The sequence below is a fragment of the Nicotiana tabacum genome, chromosome 7 (assembly GCF_000715075.1).
Source record: "Nicotiana tabacum cultivar K326 chromosome 7, ASM71507v2, whole genome shotgun sequence".
Lineage (NCBI taxonomy): Eukaryota > Viridiplantae > Streptophyta > Magnoliopsida > Solanales > Solanaceae > Nicotiana > Nicotiana tabacum.
The window spans coordinates 174,725,408-174,740,757 of NC_134086.1; the positions used below are offsets into that span (position 1 = coordinate 174,725,408).

The 15,350-nt window shown below is 35.1% G+C and overlaps 1 protein-coding gene across 1 annotated transcript; it reads left to right on the forward strand.

Moving 5' to 3' along the window:
* The first annotated feature begins 582 nt into the window (after nucleotides 1–582).
* Nucleotides 583–2,063, forward strand: LOC107766289 (bZIP transcription factor 44). The gene has a single exon (XM_016585045.2). It carries the CDS (start codon nucleotides 1,224–1,226, stop codon nucleotides 1,734–1,736), a length of 513 nt encoding a protein of 170 aa, XP_016440531.1. The 5' UTR covers nucleotides 583–1,223; the 3' UTR covers nucleotides 1,737–2,063.
* The last annotated feature ends 13,287 nt before the right edge of the window (nucleotides 2,064–15,350 follow it).

The window sequence follows — 15,350 nt, forward strand, 5'->3', positions numbered from 1 at the left end:
TAATGTAAATTGTTTTTCTACGACTTATTAGGTTACTTATAATTACTATATTAATTTATAAAACATGAGATTAGTAACTTAAAAAATGAGCATATTGCCTACTATGAGGGGCGGATGAACTTCGGGTTTAATTGAACTCATATTTCGATGCGGGGTAAAATATTATGTGTAAAAAAATTATGAAACTTGCAAAAATAGTATATATATAAACTCATAACTTTAAAAATATTATGGGTTCAATACCAAAATATTAACGTTGAACCCATAAAATTTAAATACTTGATCCGATTATGCATACGGCAACACACGTTAAAATACTCAACAGAATAAAATTTTGTTATACATGTTAGTGTAACTTTTTTATATTATTATTTCACCGAGAAAATAGAAGTAAGTAATTGTAGATAAAAAAAAAATTACTATTCCATTAACTTTAAAAGTAAGACAAATCACATGCTATAATAATATAAAAATATTAATAATGTAAAAATCTATAGTTCTATATTAGGGTCCATATAAATTAAAATCTAATTTTTAATTGTTGTCACCCACCTTTTTTCTTCTATAAAATCCCAGCCAAAACACCTTCTTTAACCCCTCTCTTTTTCTCCTTCCTTTTCTCTGCTCTTTGCCAATAACCAAAGGCTCTCTTTTTTCTTGGTCTCTTATTCTGTCAAGTTTTAGTTTTTGGTTTCAAGATTTTCTTGAAATCTCCACCCAAAATCTCTGAAAAAATACCAAGAAAGTGCCTTTTTGTTCATTTTCTTCTGTTGTTATCAGGCTGGGCCTCAACAGGAGAAATCTAGCCTTGATATATATATTTACTAAGAATTAATTATCACTGGTTTTATTATTTTAGCTAATCTTAATGCTACCCCTAGTATTTCTAATCTTTGAAATTCATGTCTGCAATTCTCAGTGAACTGTTTCTTTCGGGGTTTATGATAAATTCCACATATAGGCGCAGGGCCCATTTGGTGCAATCTTTCTCAGTTGTTTTCCTCTACTGGTTTTACTACATTTCATGATTTTCCTCCTCTCCCCCTAAATAAGTATTAACCCCTTTATATATTATCATTATCAAGAAATAAATCTTCAGTATTTTTAATAGTTAATTGTGTCCAAGTCAAAAACTCCATTTGGGTCCTACTAGTTTTTTATTTTGTACTTTTAACTCTTTAAATCTTGAAAATATTACTATTGTTCTTGAAAAAAATTTGGTCATGGCTTCATCAAGTGGAACATCATCAGGGTCATCATTATTTCTTCAAAACTCAGGCTCAGAAGAAGATCTTCAGCAATTAGTGGATCAAAGGAAGAGGAAGAGAATGATATCAAACAGAGAATCAGCTCGAAGATCAAGGATGAGAAAACAGAAACATTTGGATGATTTAATGGCTCAAGTTGCAACACTAAGAAAAGAAAATAACCAGATTTTGACAAGTATGAATGTTACCACACAACATTATCTTAATGTTGAGGCTGAAAATTCAATCTTGAGAGCTCAATTAGCTGAATTAAATCACAGGCTTGAGTCACTCAATGAAATTATTGCTTTCTTGGATGCCAACAACAATTGTAATGGTCTTGCCAATATGGACCATAATCAAGAAGAGCCTTATAGCTTCAATTTTGCACAAAATGAACCTATGGTTGATGGGTTCAACATGACCAATTCTTGGAATTATCTTTGTGCCAATCAGCCTATTATGACTGCAGATGTTTTGCAGTACTGATTAGCCAGACCAGTCAGTTTCGAATATCATATGGTTGAAGAGAAAGAATCAAAAGAGAATTTTTTTAAGCAGTAGATCTAAAAATTTTTAAAAAAAAATGTATCAAGTAGTAGAAGTATTAGTACTTTTGTTAAGCTTTGTCAAGTAGGGTTAAGAATAAATTCCTTTTGAGGGAAATAATAGTAGTAACTATTGGTGTTCTTGTACATGGGGGCTTTGTAATCTCATATTTGGCCTCTTTCAAGAACTTATGAAGTTGTATTTGGAAAGTTTGGTTTTTTATTGATGTAAAATATAATATAATATTATTAATAACCATTTCAAGCATGCTCAATATTCTCCCAAGTTATTTCCCAAGTCTAAGTTAATGCAACTATCTAGAATAATTTTATTCTTGGGTTTGACTTTCAATAATTATATCATATGGTTATGGTGATGACTTCAAATGATATTATGTATTGATATATATGGGATGAATTTATATATTTACGATAGTTATTCCTGTGAATATATTTTTGAACAAGAACATAATAGCAGAATCTTGTAAATAGTTTTAGTCATATAATACAAGTGGTGCAAAACCATCACCCACAAAGGTTTTGAGATATTTTTGGCTGTTGCTCTCACGCTCATTGATTCTTTAGACAAGTTCAACAACAATTGATCGATGCAGTTATATTCCACCAATTTTGCCTTCCTTTTTCTGAAAACACCCTCCCACAAAACAGTGGGTGGAAAAATATTCGATTATTCAACTACAATTAACTAGTACAAATTAATACAAAGATAAATATCATATATTTATTAAATCGATATAAGTGTTGGGTGTGAATAAGTTTTTCTTACACGGGCCCCAAGCTACCCCAAACCACAAATTAAATTGTTTCCTTTTGATTAAGAGTGAACTAGTAAAGTTGCTATCATGTGACTTGGAGGTCACAGGTTCGAGCCGTGAAAACAGGCTCTTGCAGAAATGTAGGGTAAGGTTGCGTACAGTAAACTCTTGTGGTCCGACCCTTTCCCGAAATCTGTACATAGCGGGAGTTTGGTATACCAGGCTACCTTTTGATATGAGTAGAAGGAGTTATGTGGGGTTCACTCTAGCATATTTCCTTTTGTTTGCGTATTTCTTCCTGGCCAGACAATAATTGAGTTAGTTCTAGACCTTAAGTGTCAATTATAGTAAATGGCCAAAAAGGGAATTGCATGTGAAATGTGTTTTCCAATCCTTCTAAATGCATTCAAATGTCCTAATCTTAGTTTTCTTTTGGGAGAAATTAATGCAAGCGATATTGTTTTGCTTTCGGTTGGTCGATATTTCTGTTTTCTTTTATAACAACCACTACTTTTGTGTATAATGGCAAAGCAGACGAGTTTATGTTTGATCTGGGAAGACACGAAGAATTGAGTTTTGATAATCTTATTGTTTGAGACTTATAATCAATTTCCTGAACAGAAACATTAGTTGATATATTGGAATGTCAACATTGTTGGTAGATGCCTGCAATGAAAACTGGAGCATGAATTGAGTAACATTATCTTTGGTATAAGGCAACTCGAACAAGGATTTAATATTTGGGTGGAGAGAGGCGACATAAAATAGGGAAAGAAGAGAGGAGAGAAAAAAACAAAAAAAGTTCCTTAATTTAAGACACTAATAATTAATTGTATATGACTAGAGGCGACCGAGAATAGAAAAAGAGGAGAGGAGAGAAAAAAAGAAAAATGGTATAACTGAATTCCATAATTTAAGACACTTATAATAAATTATATATAATTTGTAAGTAATCCTTGTTTAAAGCGAATAATATACAAAATTAGAATAATTTTGATAAATAAATTTCAAATATTCCCTAGAAACTTCCCATTTCTGTTCCGTTGTATTTGAGCCTATTCCTTGCCAATAGTTAAATAACTTTCTTTTAAGATAAGTTAGGGAAGCAATAAAGCAATGTTATGGTATTAAATTGTAAATTAGCTATATAGTATCCACCTAAAGTAATAATGGAGTACCATTTTAGGAAAGAAAACATAAACCTACTAAGTAAAAATAATGCAACTAAAGTAGATAGGGACAATGATATCATGGTCTAAGTTAAAAGAACCAAGTTTAGGTAATTCTATAGAGGTAAATTATGTAACTTAGAAAATGTATCCAAATTTGTTCAACTTATGCAAAAATGTTCAAAAACATAACATAATCTTTTTTCAAACATAGGTAATCAATCCAAAAAATTTCAAATTTTTCCAAAAACAGAGAAAGCACTGACTTTATAAAGAACAAGTCCCACGTGCAGGGAACAAATATTTCAGCACAAGTACAAATCTAGTTATTATTATATACTACTAAATACTAATATCACTAGATCCTTGTATAATGACCATAATTAAGTCCATGTTATAGGAGCAAGAGAACGTGATCCGATGCTTTTCCCACACCTTAACTTACCCCCATTTATTTAAAAATGAAATTTGTACGTGTACGGTGTTAATACAAGTATACAACATAGTAATAATTATTTTTAGAGGAGAACAGCATATTAATTTTTGCATGTTTCTAGTTGAAGGAAGGAAAAAACAAACATATAATATTGCTATCCCATTTTTCTATTGTCAATAGTTTTTAATTTTCATAATTTTTTTATGGTGGGATGGATCCATGAATGTGCAGGAGAAGAGTTAGAAACCCTAGTTATGAAATCGCCGTTGTTACGGTTAGGGATGTCAATGGTTCGATTCGCCGATTATTTTATAAAATTTGTACCATATCAATTTTTCAGTTATTCTATTATCTATAAGCAAAATTAGACTTTTCGAAACCGTCCCAATCATGTCGGTTTCTCTTTGGTATCGGTACGGTTCGGTTAATTTTCAGTATTTTTTTAATATCATGTAAAATTCACCAGTAGAAGTATAGTGCAATAATATACGTTCTTTTAGAGGATTTAGCAAAACTCTCTAGATATTTTTACTGTTTAAATGGTGATTGAATTAAAAAAGAAAAAAGAAAGATGGCTAGAGTATATATCCATCAACTATTCTACAACAATGTAAAAGAAATCAAACAAAGCAAAGAAAATATAAATCACACGGGTTGAAAGATATACCAAGTTGGGACTCAAGAATAAAGTCTATAGAAGATTAAATATTCAAAAAGATAAATCTAAATTACATGAAGAAACATATTCAATACATTATAGTTTGCTACTCATAACCGCTAGAATACTTTGTGTCTTGCTAATAGAGATACTTGAAATAAATTAGTTTAAGTAGAAGTAGCATAATAGGTTATAGGAATTAGTATTTTGAGTTTAATTACTTGTTTGCTTGTAATAGTTTTTATAATTCCAAGACCCAAAAAAAATTTAATGCATTATTATTTTTAAACTTACTACATAAATATATTTTCCACATGTAAAATTTATTCGGTATGGTTGGTATTTTATCGGTTTATTTTTATAAAATAAAAAATCTACCCTAATTATCGGTGCAGTTATAGATCTGTATAAAAACCTACGGTTTCTTAAAAAGAAACCTAAAAATCGGTTCGGTGCGGTACGGTTCGATCGGGTTTAGTCGGTTTTCGAATATCCATTGATACCCCTAGTTACGGTGCACTTTACCTCTTAATGTGGGGTTTTCCTGCGCAAATCCGAATTTATTCGGGTGACAATGCAAGTACCAAATACCAGAATGAAAACCCCAAAAAAAAACTTATACTAAAATGATACAACGGGAACATTACAACCATTAGGTTGTAAAAATAATTATCTTATCTCATTCTTATTGAAAACTAAGCTACTAATCAATAGGTATATATCCCCAAATATTTCTTGAACTTGCAAATGCAAAAGTAATTTTATAGAAGGCGTAAGTTGAAATTCATGTATATTCGACGTGAATTTAAATTAGTCTAGTTCAAAATAAATACTGAACATTGAATATGAAATCACAAAAAAAAAACACACATTAAGATTTACTTAGGTAAATGAGAAGGAAATGCACTCATTTTTGTTACATTTTTTCTTTTACTTTTTTCATTTCGTGCGACGAAACTGGCCAATGAGAACATGGCAAAATGGGGATGCAACTTGATCTAACCCGGGCGATACTACAAGAGATGGTAATTTTTCCCCTTTATATTCCAATTACTTTTGTACCTCTATATATGTCTGGTAAAATATAATAAACTAATTAAAAATAATGTAAGGAAAAGATGCTTAGTGGAATTTAATTCACCCCAACTTGTACTCATTACCGATCTTACGTCTCGTGTCTCATTTTTCTTTTTCTTTCCTTTCAGAAAAAAAAAAACAAATTGACAAAGAGACATGACTAAGGCTGTCATGTTATTAGTCACAAGCTAAATGCTCAAATCATGGTTCCGTAATCGCATTATTAACTTAATCACTTTCAATAAAGCTTAATTATTTCCAAGAATCCCTGTCACATTATTAGTCAATGTAACACACAAAAAAAAAAGTTAATTAAAGTAGCTTCCCCCCCCCCCCCCGCAACAACCACCAGCACCACCACCAAAAAAAAATCATTAAAATGTCCTCAAATTAACCCGTTGTCAAAACAAAGCAACAAAAACAAGATGAATTTAACTTATAAACTATAAATAAATTTTACACAATTAATAGTCTAGGTATCAATTTTTCAGGTTACTATTTTCGCTTTTTATGAGCAATTATTTTAAGTTATTTTTTAATTGACTGTGTTGAAGTGAAACTCAAAAAGGATTTAGACTATTCATTTCTAAATTAGATTAGTTATCTTCCAAAAATGGGCTTACTAACTTCCAGGTTGAATAACCAATTCCTGCTCAATTAAATTAAAGAGATTAATTAATCAAGACCTTTTTATGGAAATTTTTCTCAACTTTTGGCAAATGGAAAGGAGGAAAGTAATCCCATTCAAAAGTTAAAACTAATACTTTAAATCTGGAACCATAATGGGAATTGGCGTACAGCTTGAATTTATTTACAAATAAAGTTTGGAATTAAAGAGAGTTAAAGAGCACCATTCCATCGTCTCGAATATAGCATCATCAAAATTAAAGATGTAAAATCCAATGGTTTCGTTTTTTCGGCTATTTCTTTGTTTAGAGAATAACTTTATCCAAATATTCTTCAGAATATATGAACTAATTAATTCATAAAATTATTTGAGCCACAAATTAAACATCCTGTTATCTCTCTTTTATTATCAGGATTAGTTTAAAAAGTAGCTGTCCACTAATTAAACAGATTCATGGTCTTTTCTGGTAATTTTATCTTCTTTGCTAAGCAACATTTTTTAACATAAAAAAGTACTAGAGATAAATTGTAGACACTGAAATTTTAGCAGATCAAGACACTACAAGGCGACTCTTGAAATATTAGGTGTCTATTAGGGTTACTTGGTGGCTACTCTACCCAAACCCTACTTCATGCATATAAATAAGGTTATATATGTCCTTCAAAGACGATCTCAGCAATTTTATGAACTCCTGGGATTCACAAAGAGATCAAAATATAGCCGGACACTTCTTGATAATCAAATACTTCAAGTGCTCGAATTTCATGGAGATTAAATATATCTCAGGAAGGTTTGCATCATCCTAAGTTCAAGAAATATGTTGATTCAGACCTCGAAAATCACAGAGATAATCATGAGAGAATAATCAAGGGATAAACAGAATTGTACTCACATTGTTTATCAATAAAATTATGTATTTTCATATATATATATATATATATATATATATATATATATATTTGATGCGTACCCACAATCTTTGATGCTTCATAGCTATGTTGGCTATAGTTGCTATTTATGCCATATAACAGACTTACAGTACAAAAAAAGTGCACCAAAAGAGAGTGCATATGTGCAAATAAGATATATAAAGATGTTCCATATCCATTTCTAATCGATTTTTTTTACTGAATATATGTATTCATAGTGTACAAAAACAAGGAGGAAAAAATGACATCACTTAGACATAAATTGTGTTTTTGGTGTGTTGGTTATGTGCTTGATTTTGCTCTAAGAGATCAAAGATTCAAACCTCAACTAGTACATTTTTCTTTTACAAATATTTGAAAGAGCCTTTGTGGTTAAAATTTGTGATGTAGTAAAATTGAACTCATGACCTTTTCCAACTTAAAGACTCAACAAAACCAATAAACTAAGCCTATTTTTTATCTAATAATATGATAATTAAAGTTATATTCCAGTTCTATAAATTTCGACAACGCTTACAAAAATTCTTGCGTACGCCCTTGAGTCGATCACACTATTTCAAGTTTCAACAACAATGGTCTTGCAAGTAGCAGAAGAAAACTGGTTCGATTGGAAGTTAACTCTATAATCATCAATTGGATTTCTTTATTTTATAATTTCTTTTTGCAGAAATGTATTGGAGGATGAAGGAAGAGATGATCAGGGATTCTTTTTTTATATACCTTTATTTATTCATGTTGACTGGTGGAGAATTATGTTCTGTATAATCTCAAAGGGAGATTTAGTGGAAAAAGGCTTTATTTACTTTTGAATAAGGCCCATAATTTTACAAAAAGGGCCTAACAAAGATGATGAAATCTCATGTCATGTCTTTTTTTTTTTTCACAATTTGATAAAATATTAGAAAAGATTATTTAACAACACTATCAAATTAAAGTGTTTGTGATAGCATGTGGCCAGCCATACACTTGAATACTTCACATGATCAATGCAGAAAAAGACGGCCTCTTTGTTTGCTTTAGTTTTATAATTAGTGATAAATCAGTGTTGATTATTATAATTAAGAGCCCCTATTAGAGGCATAATTAACATGTATAATGATGTTCTGGAGGGAATATTAGAATACTTTTGTGCCTCCATTTAGCCAAAGCAAACGTTAAAAATGGTAATGCAAAGAAGTCTTCTGTGTTGAACACCGATACAAGTACAAGGAAATCCTAATTCCATAAAGAGTTTAAGTTATGTATATGTAAATAGTTTTTTACATTATCAAATCATTAAAAGAATATCTACTAATAAACCTTCTAATCCATGTAAATTTAACTTGATATGCAGATAGTGGCGTAACCACGAATTCCGTCAATGGTGTTCAAATTTTAAGCAATTCAATAATTCTTGTTGTCGATGAATAGTGTACCAAATTTTTAAAATCAAACTACGCAACATTAGCTAAACAATAAAAAAATAGAATATAATTTTATAAATCAAAAATAACAAAAAGATAACACCAGAAATTTTACTAATAAAAGTAAGCATAAACCAAAGGAAAGGGAGAGTAGAGAAGAATTTGTAGTTTGTGGAGAGCTTTTGTTTGAAGAAATTTTTGTAAAGTTTGATTTTTAAATTATAAAATTTATTTAAGAAATAACTTTTAGTTAAAAGTTTACTAAGATTATTCCTACACAAAATTTAAGTTTTAAGAGTTATTTTATTAGAAATTTTTTTAGATTAAAAAAGAATAAAATAGACCACACGTAGTGGTCTCCGATTAGTTTTGGCAAGCAAAATGGGTAGAATTTTGAACCTGTGAATAACAGGTCACTTTGAACATCCTAAAACACTAGACTGCCTCACTCAACTATGCTAAGAGTGTTCAAAATAGAATATATAACTATATAAAGTAGTATTTAACTTATATATACGGTATAATTTTTCAACAAATTGAAGGGTGTGCGCTTGACGACTCTTGGCGTAGGGTGGCTACGCCATTGTATGCAGTGTAGTTAACTTTCACTCACCTGAAAATGCAGTGAAAAGAGGATATATATATATATATATATAAAGAAACATTGCTTATTAAGAATTTCTTCATTTTTAGGATTCGAACTCGAGACCTCTAGTCAATTAGAAACTGATGTCACAAAATCCAAAATGATTGTAGTATGAGGTTAGGACGACTTTAAAATACAGTCATACCTCTTTATAACAACATTCTTATATAACAACACTTCTCTATAAAAGTCAAATTTTTTCGGAATCAAATGTCATGTTCTATTATAATATATGTTTTCTATAACAGTGATTCACTATAACATCCAAAAATATTCGAAACAAACGAGAATGTTATAAAGATTGCATAACGTAATAGTTACTTTCTAGTGTTCAGCCGGCCATGCCACCCATGAAACCTTCCCTTTTAGGATTTTGCTTACATCTACTAATAGTCTATTAAATTTTTACCCTTTCAATTTAATTTAAATTGCTGTAACATATTACTTGTCTATTTTTTACAGCATTACTTTTGTTTATTACAATGATTTATTTTATAATGATCTGATAGTAAAAACAAAGTACACTATGAGCATATAGAATTAAATTCTTATTAAAATGTTTTATTTGATCGAATGGTTCTCTTATACTTCAGACTCCATGTGAGCTCGATACACGTTAGAAAAACTGTAATATGCATTTCAACTAAGAAAGTTAACTCCACGACCAATCAACTAATGAACATTTTTCTCTTCATTTCTAAATAAATCTTAGTTAGACAGAATATTCATTCATCTTGAGAAAGTAACAATTTAAGACGTGGAAAGCACAAATTTAGAAGGAAGAAAGGAGGGTACATTGTCATAAAGGTTCCAATCCGATGGTAATGAATAGTGACAAGACAAATAGTCCAATATCTCCAAATATGAACCCCATCTTCTTGATTTTCCAGAAAGGATTAAAGGAATATTACCAGAATTCTTGCCTGCCAATTCCAATCCTTTCACCAGTAGAGGAACTAGGTGCCTTCCTTTCTATACACACACAAAATTGCTTAATTTCCTTTAAGAGGAAAAAGGCTACAGACTATAGTTTGGGCTCCACAATAGATAGTAGCCTTTCTGGTCTAGAATTTGGGACTTGCATTAAAGAAAGGAAGCAATGGCTGAAGTAGTTTACGAGTAGGGGGTGTAGGCGTGCACTCTATCCATGCAATTTAACGGCTATATCATATTTTTATTCTATTTAATATTTATGATTAAACTTGTGGGCAAAAGGCATCAATAACCATTTTTAAGCTCGCTATTAAAATATATTTCATAATTACAATGTATTTAAAGATTAGCCAATTTATTCAAACTTCAGGATTAAGTATCTTGAATTTGGAAATTTAGGAGTTAGTGTCCTGAATTTCTGAATTACTAATTTAAAACTCAAAACATAAGATTCAAGTTTTTGGACACAGTTTCGAACTTTTGGACACGATGTCCTAAGTTTAAATTTTGAGTTTAAACTCTAGGCTACATTGTTGCATCCAATGTAGCCTCAAAAAGGCATAGCATTCTCAAATATCAAATGATCAAAGTACAATATTTACTTGGCAAAGCCGAATTGATCAGTTACGAAAAAGTGCATAAGCTGGGTCAGAAATTCACTGGCTCTTTGGCATGGTCCCCCATCACATGCATTAGAAGTTTTACTTCATATTTGGGTTTAGATATTCAAGCTTGATCAGTTGTTATATACATAGATTCTTTATTTTTATGGTATTTCTATTTTGTTCTTTATAATCTCACGAATTAATTCAGAGAGATTGTAGATCTTTTAAAACAACTTTCTTCCATATGATTTTATAGTTATTTTGTCCCATTTTATTACCTTCAATAATGATAATATATCACACTTGCAGACAGATAAATATGACAGTCTTTTTTTATTTTCTGCGTATACAACATATATCTTCTATTGGACGTGATCATTTTGAATACAGTTTAATCTCTGTGGGCTCTTATATAGTAAAAGATTTAAGGAAATTTTACCTCCTATAGAAAACGCATACACCTTATTTATAATAAATCAAAATCATTTGAAAATATTATTTTTTATAGCTATCTTTTATATTTTATAGCAAAATAAATATTTATGGTATATACTACCATTGAGGCATGAAATATGCTATTTATATTTTTTTCTCTCTCTTAGACAGTTGGACATACCTATTTTTAAGGTGATTGCGTTACTGTATTCATGAATACATGGCGCGATTACATGAGAACACATATGCATACAACTGGAATGCTCTAATTTTAGGCGTTTTTTGCTGCTGTATTCATGAATACATGGCGCGAATATATGTGAATACATGTGCGTACTGCTGGACTTCCCTGATTTTAGGCGCTTTTTACTGATGTATTCATGAATACAACAGCATGAATACATGTGAATTGTTACTCAACGCCTTCCTGATGATCTTTGGAAGGGCAACGTAAGGCTAAGCAACCGATGTCAGTGTGGTTGCTGTCCGCCAATGAGGTCCTCGCCGCACGCTAGACTAGATTGTCAATGCCGTGCGGGAAAACCAATGTCGTAAGCAAATTGCGGAAGCTGAGAGAGAATTGGGTTTTGAATGATGATGATGATTTTATTGCTGAATGAAAATGATGATTACAATGATGTGGTGTCGAGGGGGAGAGACACCAGAAAATGCTGATTGAAATGTTTGATTGTTTGGTCCCCCTTAATAATGCTTAAAAAAATAAACCAACATTACAAGACTAGTCCTAATAAAGCTGTAGAAGCACACTGAAATGAAAATGATGTAAACTAGCCTATGATTACAATAAAAAGGACTTAGATTATTACAAGGAAAAACTAAGTCCGATGGCAGCATCTTTGTCTTGCGGGTCTGCGCGCGCGTTGCTGTGGGCGCGCGCGACACTTGATGTGCTGGCCTGAGGCTGGGCACTGGTGCTTGGCATCAGGGTCTGTGCGCGAGGCGCTGCTGGAATGGGCCTGCAGCTGGGCGCTGGCGAGGCATCAGGATCTGCGCGCGCGGCATTGTCAGGGCGCGCGGCGCTGTTGTCATTGGCCAGCCCTTGGGCGCTGGCGAGAGGCATCGGTGGGGCGACAGAGGCACATGCGCGCTTGTCACTTGGCGCAGCCAAGACCACGGGGCCGACCATGGTGCTAGGCATTGTGAGGCTTGCTAGGCCGCCATGGGGCACGGCCAAGGGGTCATGGGGCATGTCTGGAAAGCAGCCCATGACATTCTCCCCCACCTGAGTTGGCGCCGTCCTCGGAGCCTTATGATGATGATGATGATGATGATGATGTTTCTGATGGTGGTTGGATGGGAGGTCTGCGCCCCTCTGTTGTTTGAGCTTGCTGTTGTAGCGAAGCAATGATTTCATGCGGCTGACATGGAAGACTGGATGGATCTTCCACCAGGATGGAGTTTTTACCTGGTATGTGGACTCCCCAATGCGTTTTTCAATGGACAGGGGCCCGATGTATTTTTGTTGCAGGCGAGGGTCATGGGTCCTTTCTGCAAACAAGTACTGCTTTGGGACGCGTAGCATTACTTTGTCCCCTGGTTGATGTTGGGAAAAGCAACGCTGTTGTTCGGTGAACCTTTTTGCCCGCTCTTGGGCCCTGATGAGATAGCTCCGCACTATCTCCATGTTGCGCTCCCATTCGCTCGAGAAGTTGGCAGCTCGAGGAGATTTCGGCATGGTTGAGGCATTCACCGTTTGCGGGAGAAGCGGTTGCTGTTCGGTAACAATTTCAAAAGGGCTCTTGTTTGTATGATGGTCCTTTTGAGAATTGAAACACAGTTGAGCAGCATCCAGGAGCTTCACCCAATGTTTCTGTGATCCGGTTGCGAAGTTGCGGAGATATTCCTCCAGCATGTCATCGAACCGGTCTGTCTGGCCATCCGATGGTGGATGGATGTCTGTGTTGTGACTCAATGTTGACCCAAAGCACCTGAAGAGGTGGGTCCAAAAGTTGCTAGTGAAGCGTGAGTCGCGCCTACTAACAATGTTTTTGGGCAGGCCCCAATGTTTGACAATGTGCGAGAAGAAGAGTCGAGCTGTATCTTCTGCTGAGATGTTTTGCGGGGCTGCTATGAAAGTTGCAAAGTCTGAGAACTGATCTATGACAACCATGATGGATGCAAGATTACCGACTTGGGGCAATCCCGTGATGAATCTGAGGGAAACACTTTCCCATGGTCTCTGAGGGACATGTGATGGCTGCGAGGGTCCCGGCTGTGATGAGTGATCCGACTTGTCCTTGTGGCATGGCTGACAAGTCTTCACACGATGATGAGCGTCACCAGTCTTTTGAGGCCGATGACATGATGGCTGATTGTTGCTGCGAAGGGTAGCCTGAACCTGAGGTTCATGTCTGTTGACTACCTTCTCCAACTGCATGGCCGAGATGTTTTCAGCGGCCATCTTTATGGGAAAGCATGGTATGGTGCAGGGCTTGGCCCCGTTTTCTCCCATCATCAGGAGCATGTTGGCAAATGGTACTGGAATGGTGTTGGTTTGCCTCATGAAATCCAAACCCACTATGATGTCGAAGTCATCTATGATTGCGATGCGCAGGTCGATGCTTCCTTTGTATGGGCCAAGTTTCACTGGGACATTTGTAGCTGTTCCACCCAATGTCTGAGGTGGTGAGTTGATAGCCTTGACGCGGCCTTTGCTCTTTTGTACCACAAGACCTAGGCGCTCTACTTGCGTTGATGACAAGTAGTTATGGGTGGCACCCGTGTCTATCAATGCGTGAAGGGGCTTGCCGTTCACTTTCAATTCGACGAACATTAGGGTCCTCGCTTGTTTAGGAGGTCCTTCGTCCATCTTTTCTTTCCCTTTCCTGGTGATCGGGACTGATGTTTTCTTAGGAGGAGATGCACTGGTCCCCGCTAAGGCATGAGGGATAGAGCCAACAATTGCATTGAAGGCGCCTACCTGGTCGTCGTCTGATGAGTCTGATGTGTCTAACTCACCCTCGACCGTCTGATGAGCATTGACCTTGATGTTTGGGCATTCATTGTTCCAATGTGCCCCGCCGCAATGACGGCATTCTGAGGGAGGCTTTCTCCCCTGATTGTTGTTGATGGATGCAGCACTGTTGCTGTTGGAGGGAGGAGTCTTAGTTTTGGATGCACTCCGATCTCCCCCACTTTTGCTTGGGCCACCATTGCTGGGATGGTGCCCGTTGGATCCCCCTCGGACAGACGGCTGGGGCCTGTCATTCTGAGTTCCCAAATGATAGTCGCCAAGGCATTCTGCAGCTTGAATGGCCTTGGGCAGGGTGTCTACCCGTTGTCGCTGTAGTTCCATACGGGCATGAGGTTTCAAACCTTCTATGAATGCGAAGAGTTTGTCTTTGTCCCCCATGTCGCGTATGTTTAGCATGAGTGCGGAGAATTCGCGCACGTACTCCCTCACTGATCTGGTGTGGCGGAGGTCCCGTAGCTTTCTCCTTGCGTTGTATTCCACATTTTCGGGAAAGAACTGCAGGCGTATGGCTACCTTCAATTCATCCCATGTCTGGAGAGTATCTTCACCGGCCTTGATGGCTTCGTATTTGACCCGCCACCAAAGTTTGGCATCGCCCTGAAGATACATGGCAGCAGTCGCTACCTTTTTGGATTCCTCCAAATGGCCCACGGCATCGAAGTATTGTTCGATGTCGAAGATGAAGTTTTCCACTTCTTTAGCATCCCGGGATCCGTCGTATGGCTTTGGCTCCGGTATCTTAAGCTTTTGTGGAATGGGGGTGAGGTCTGCTGCACCCCTGATGCGATGGTTGCCTTCTCGAAGCAGGCTCTGTAAGGCAGCATTGACAACGTTGAGCTTGTCAGTCAAGTCGTTTATGGTTTGC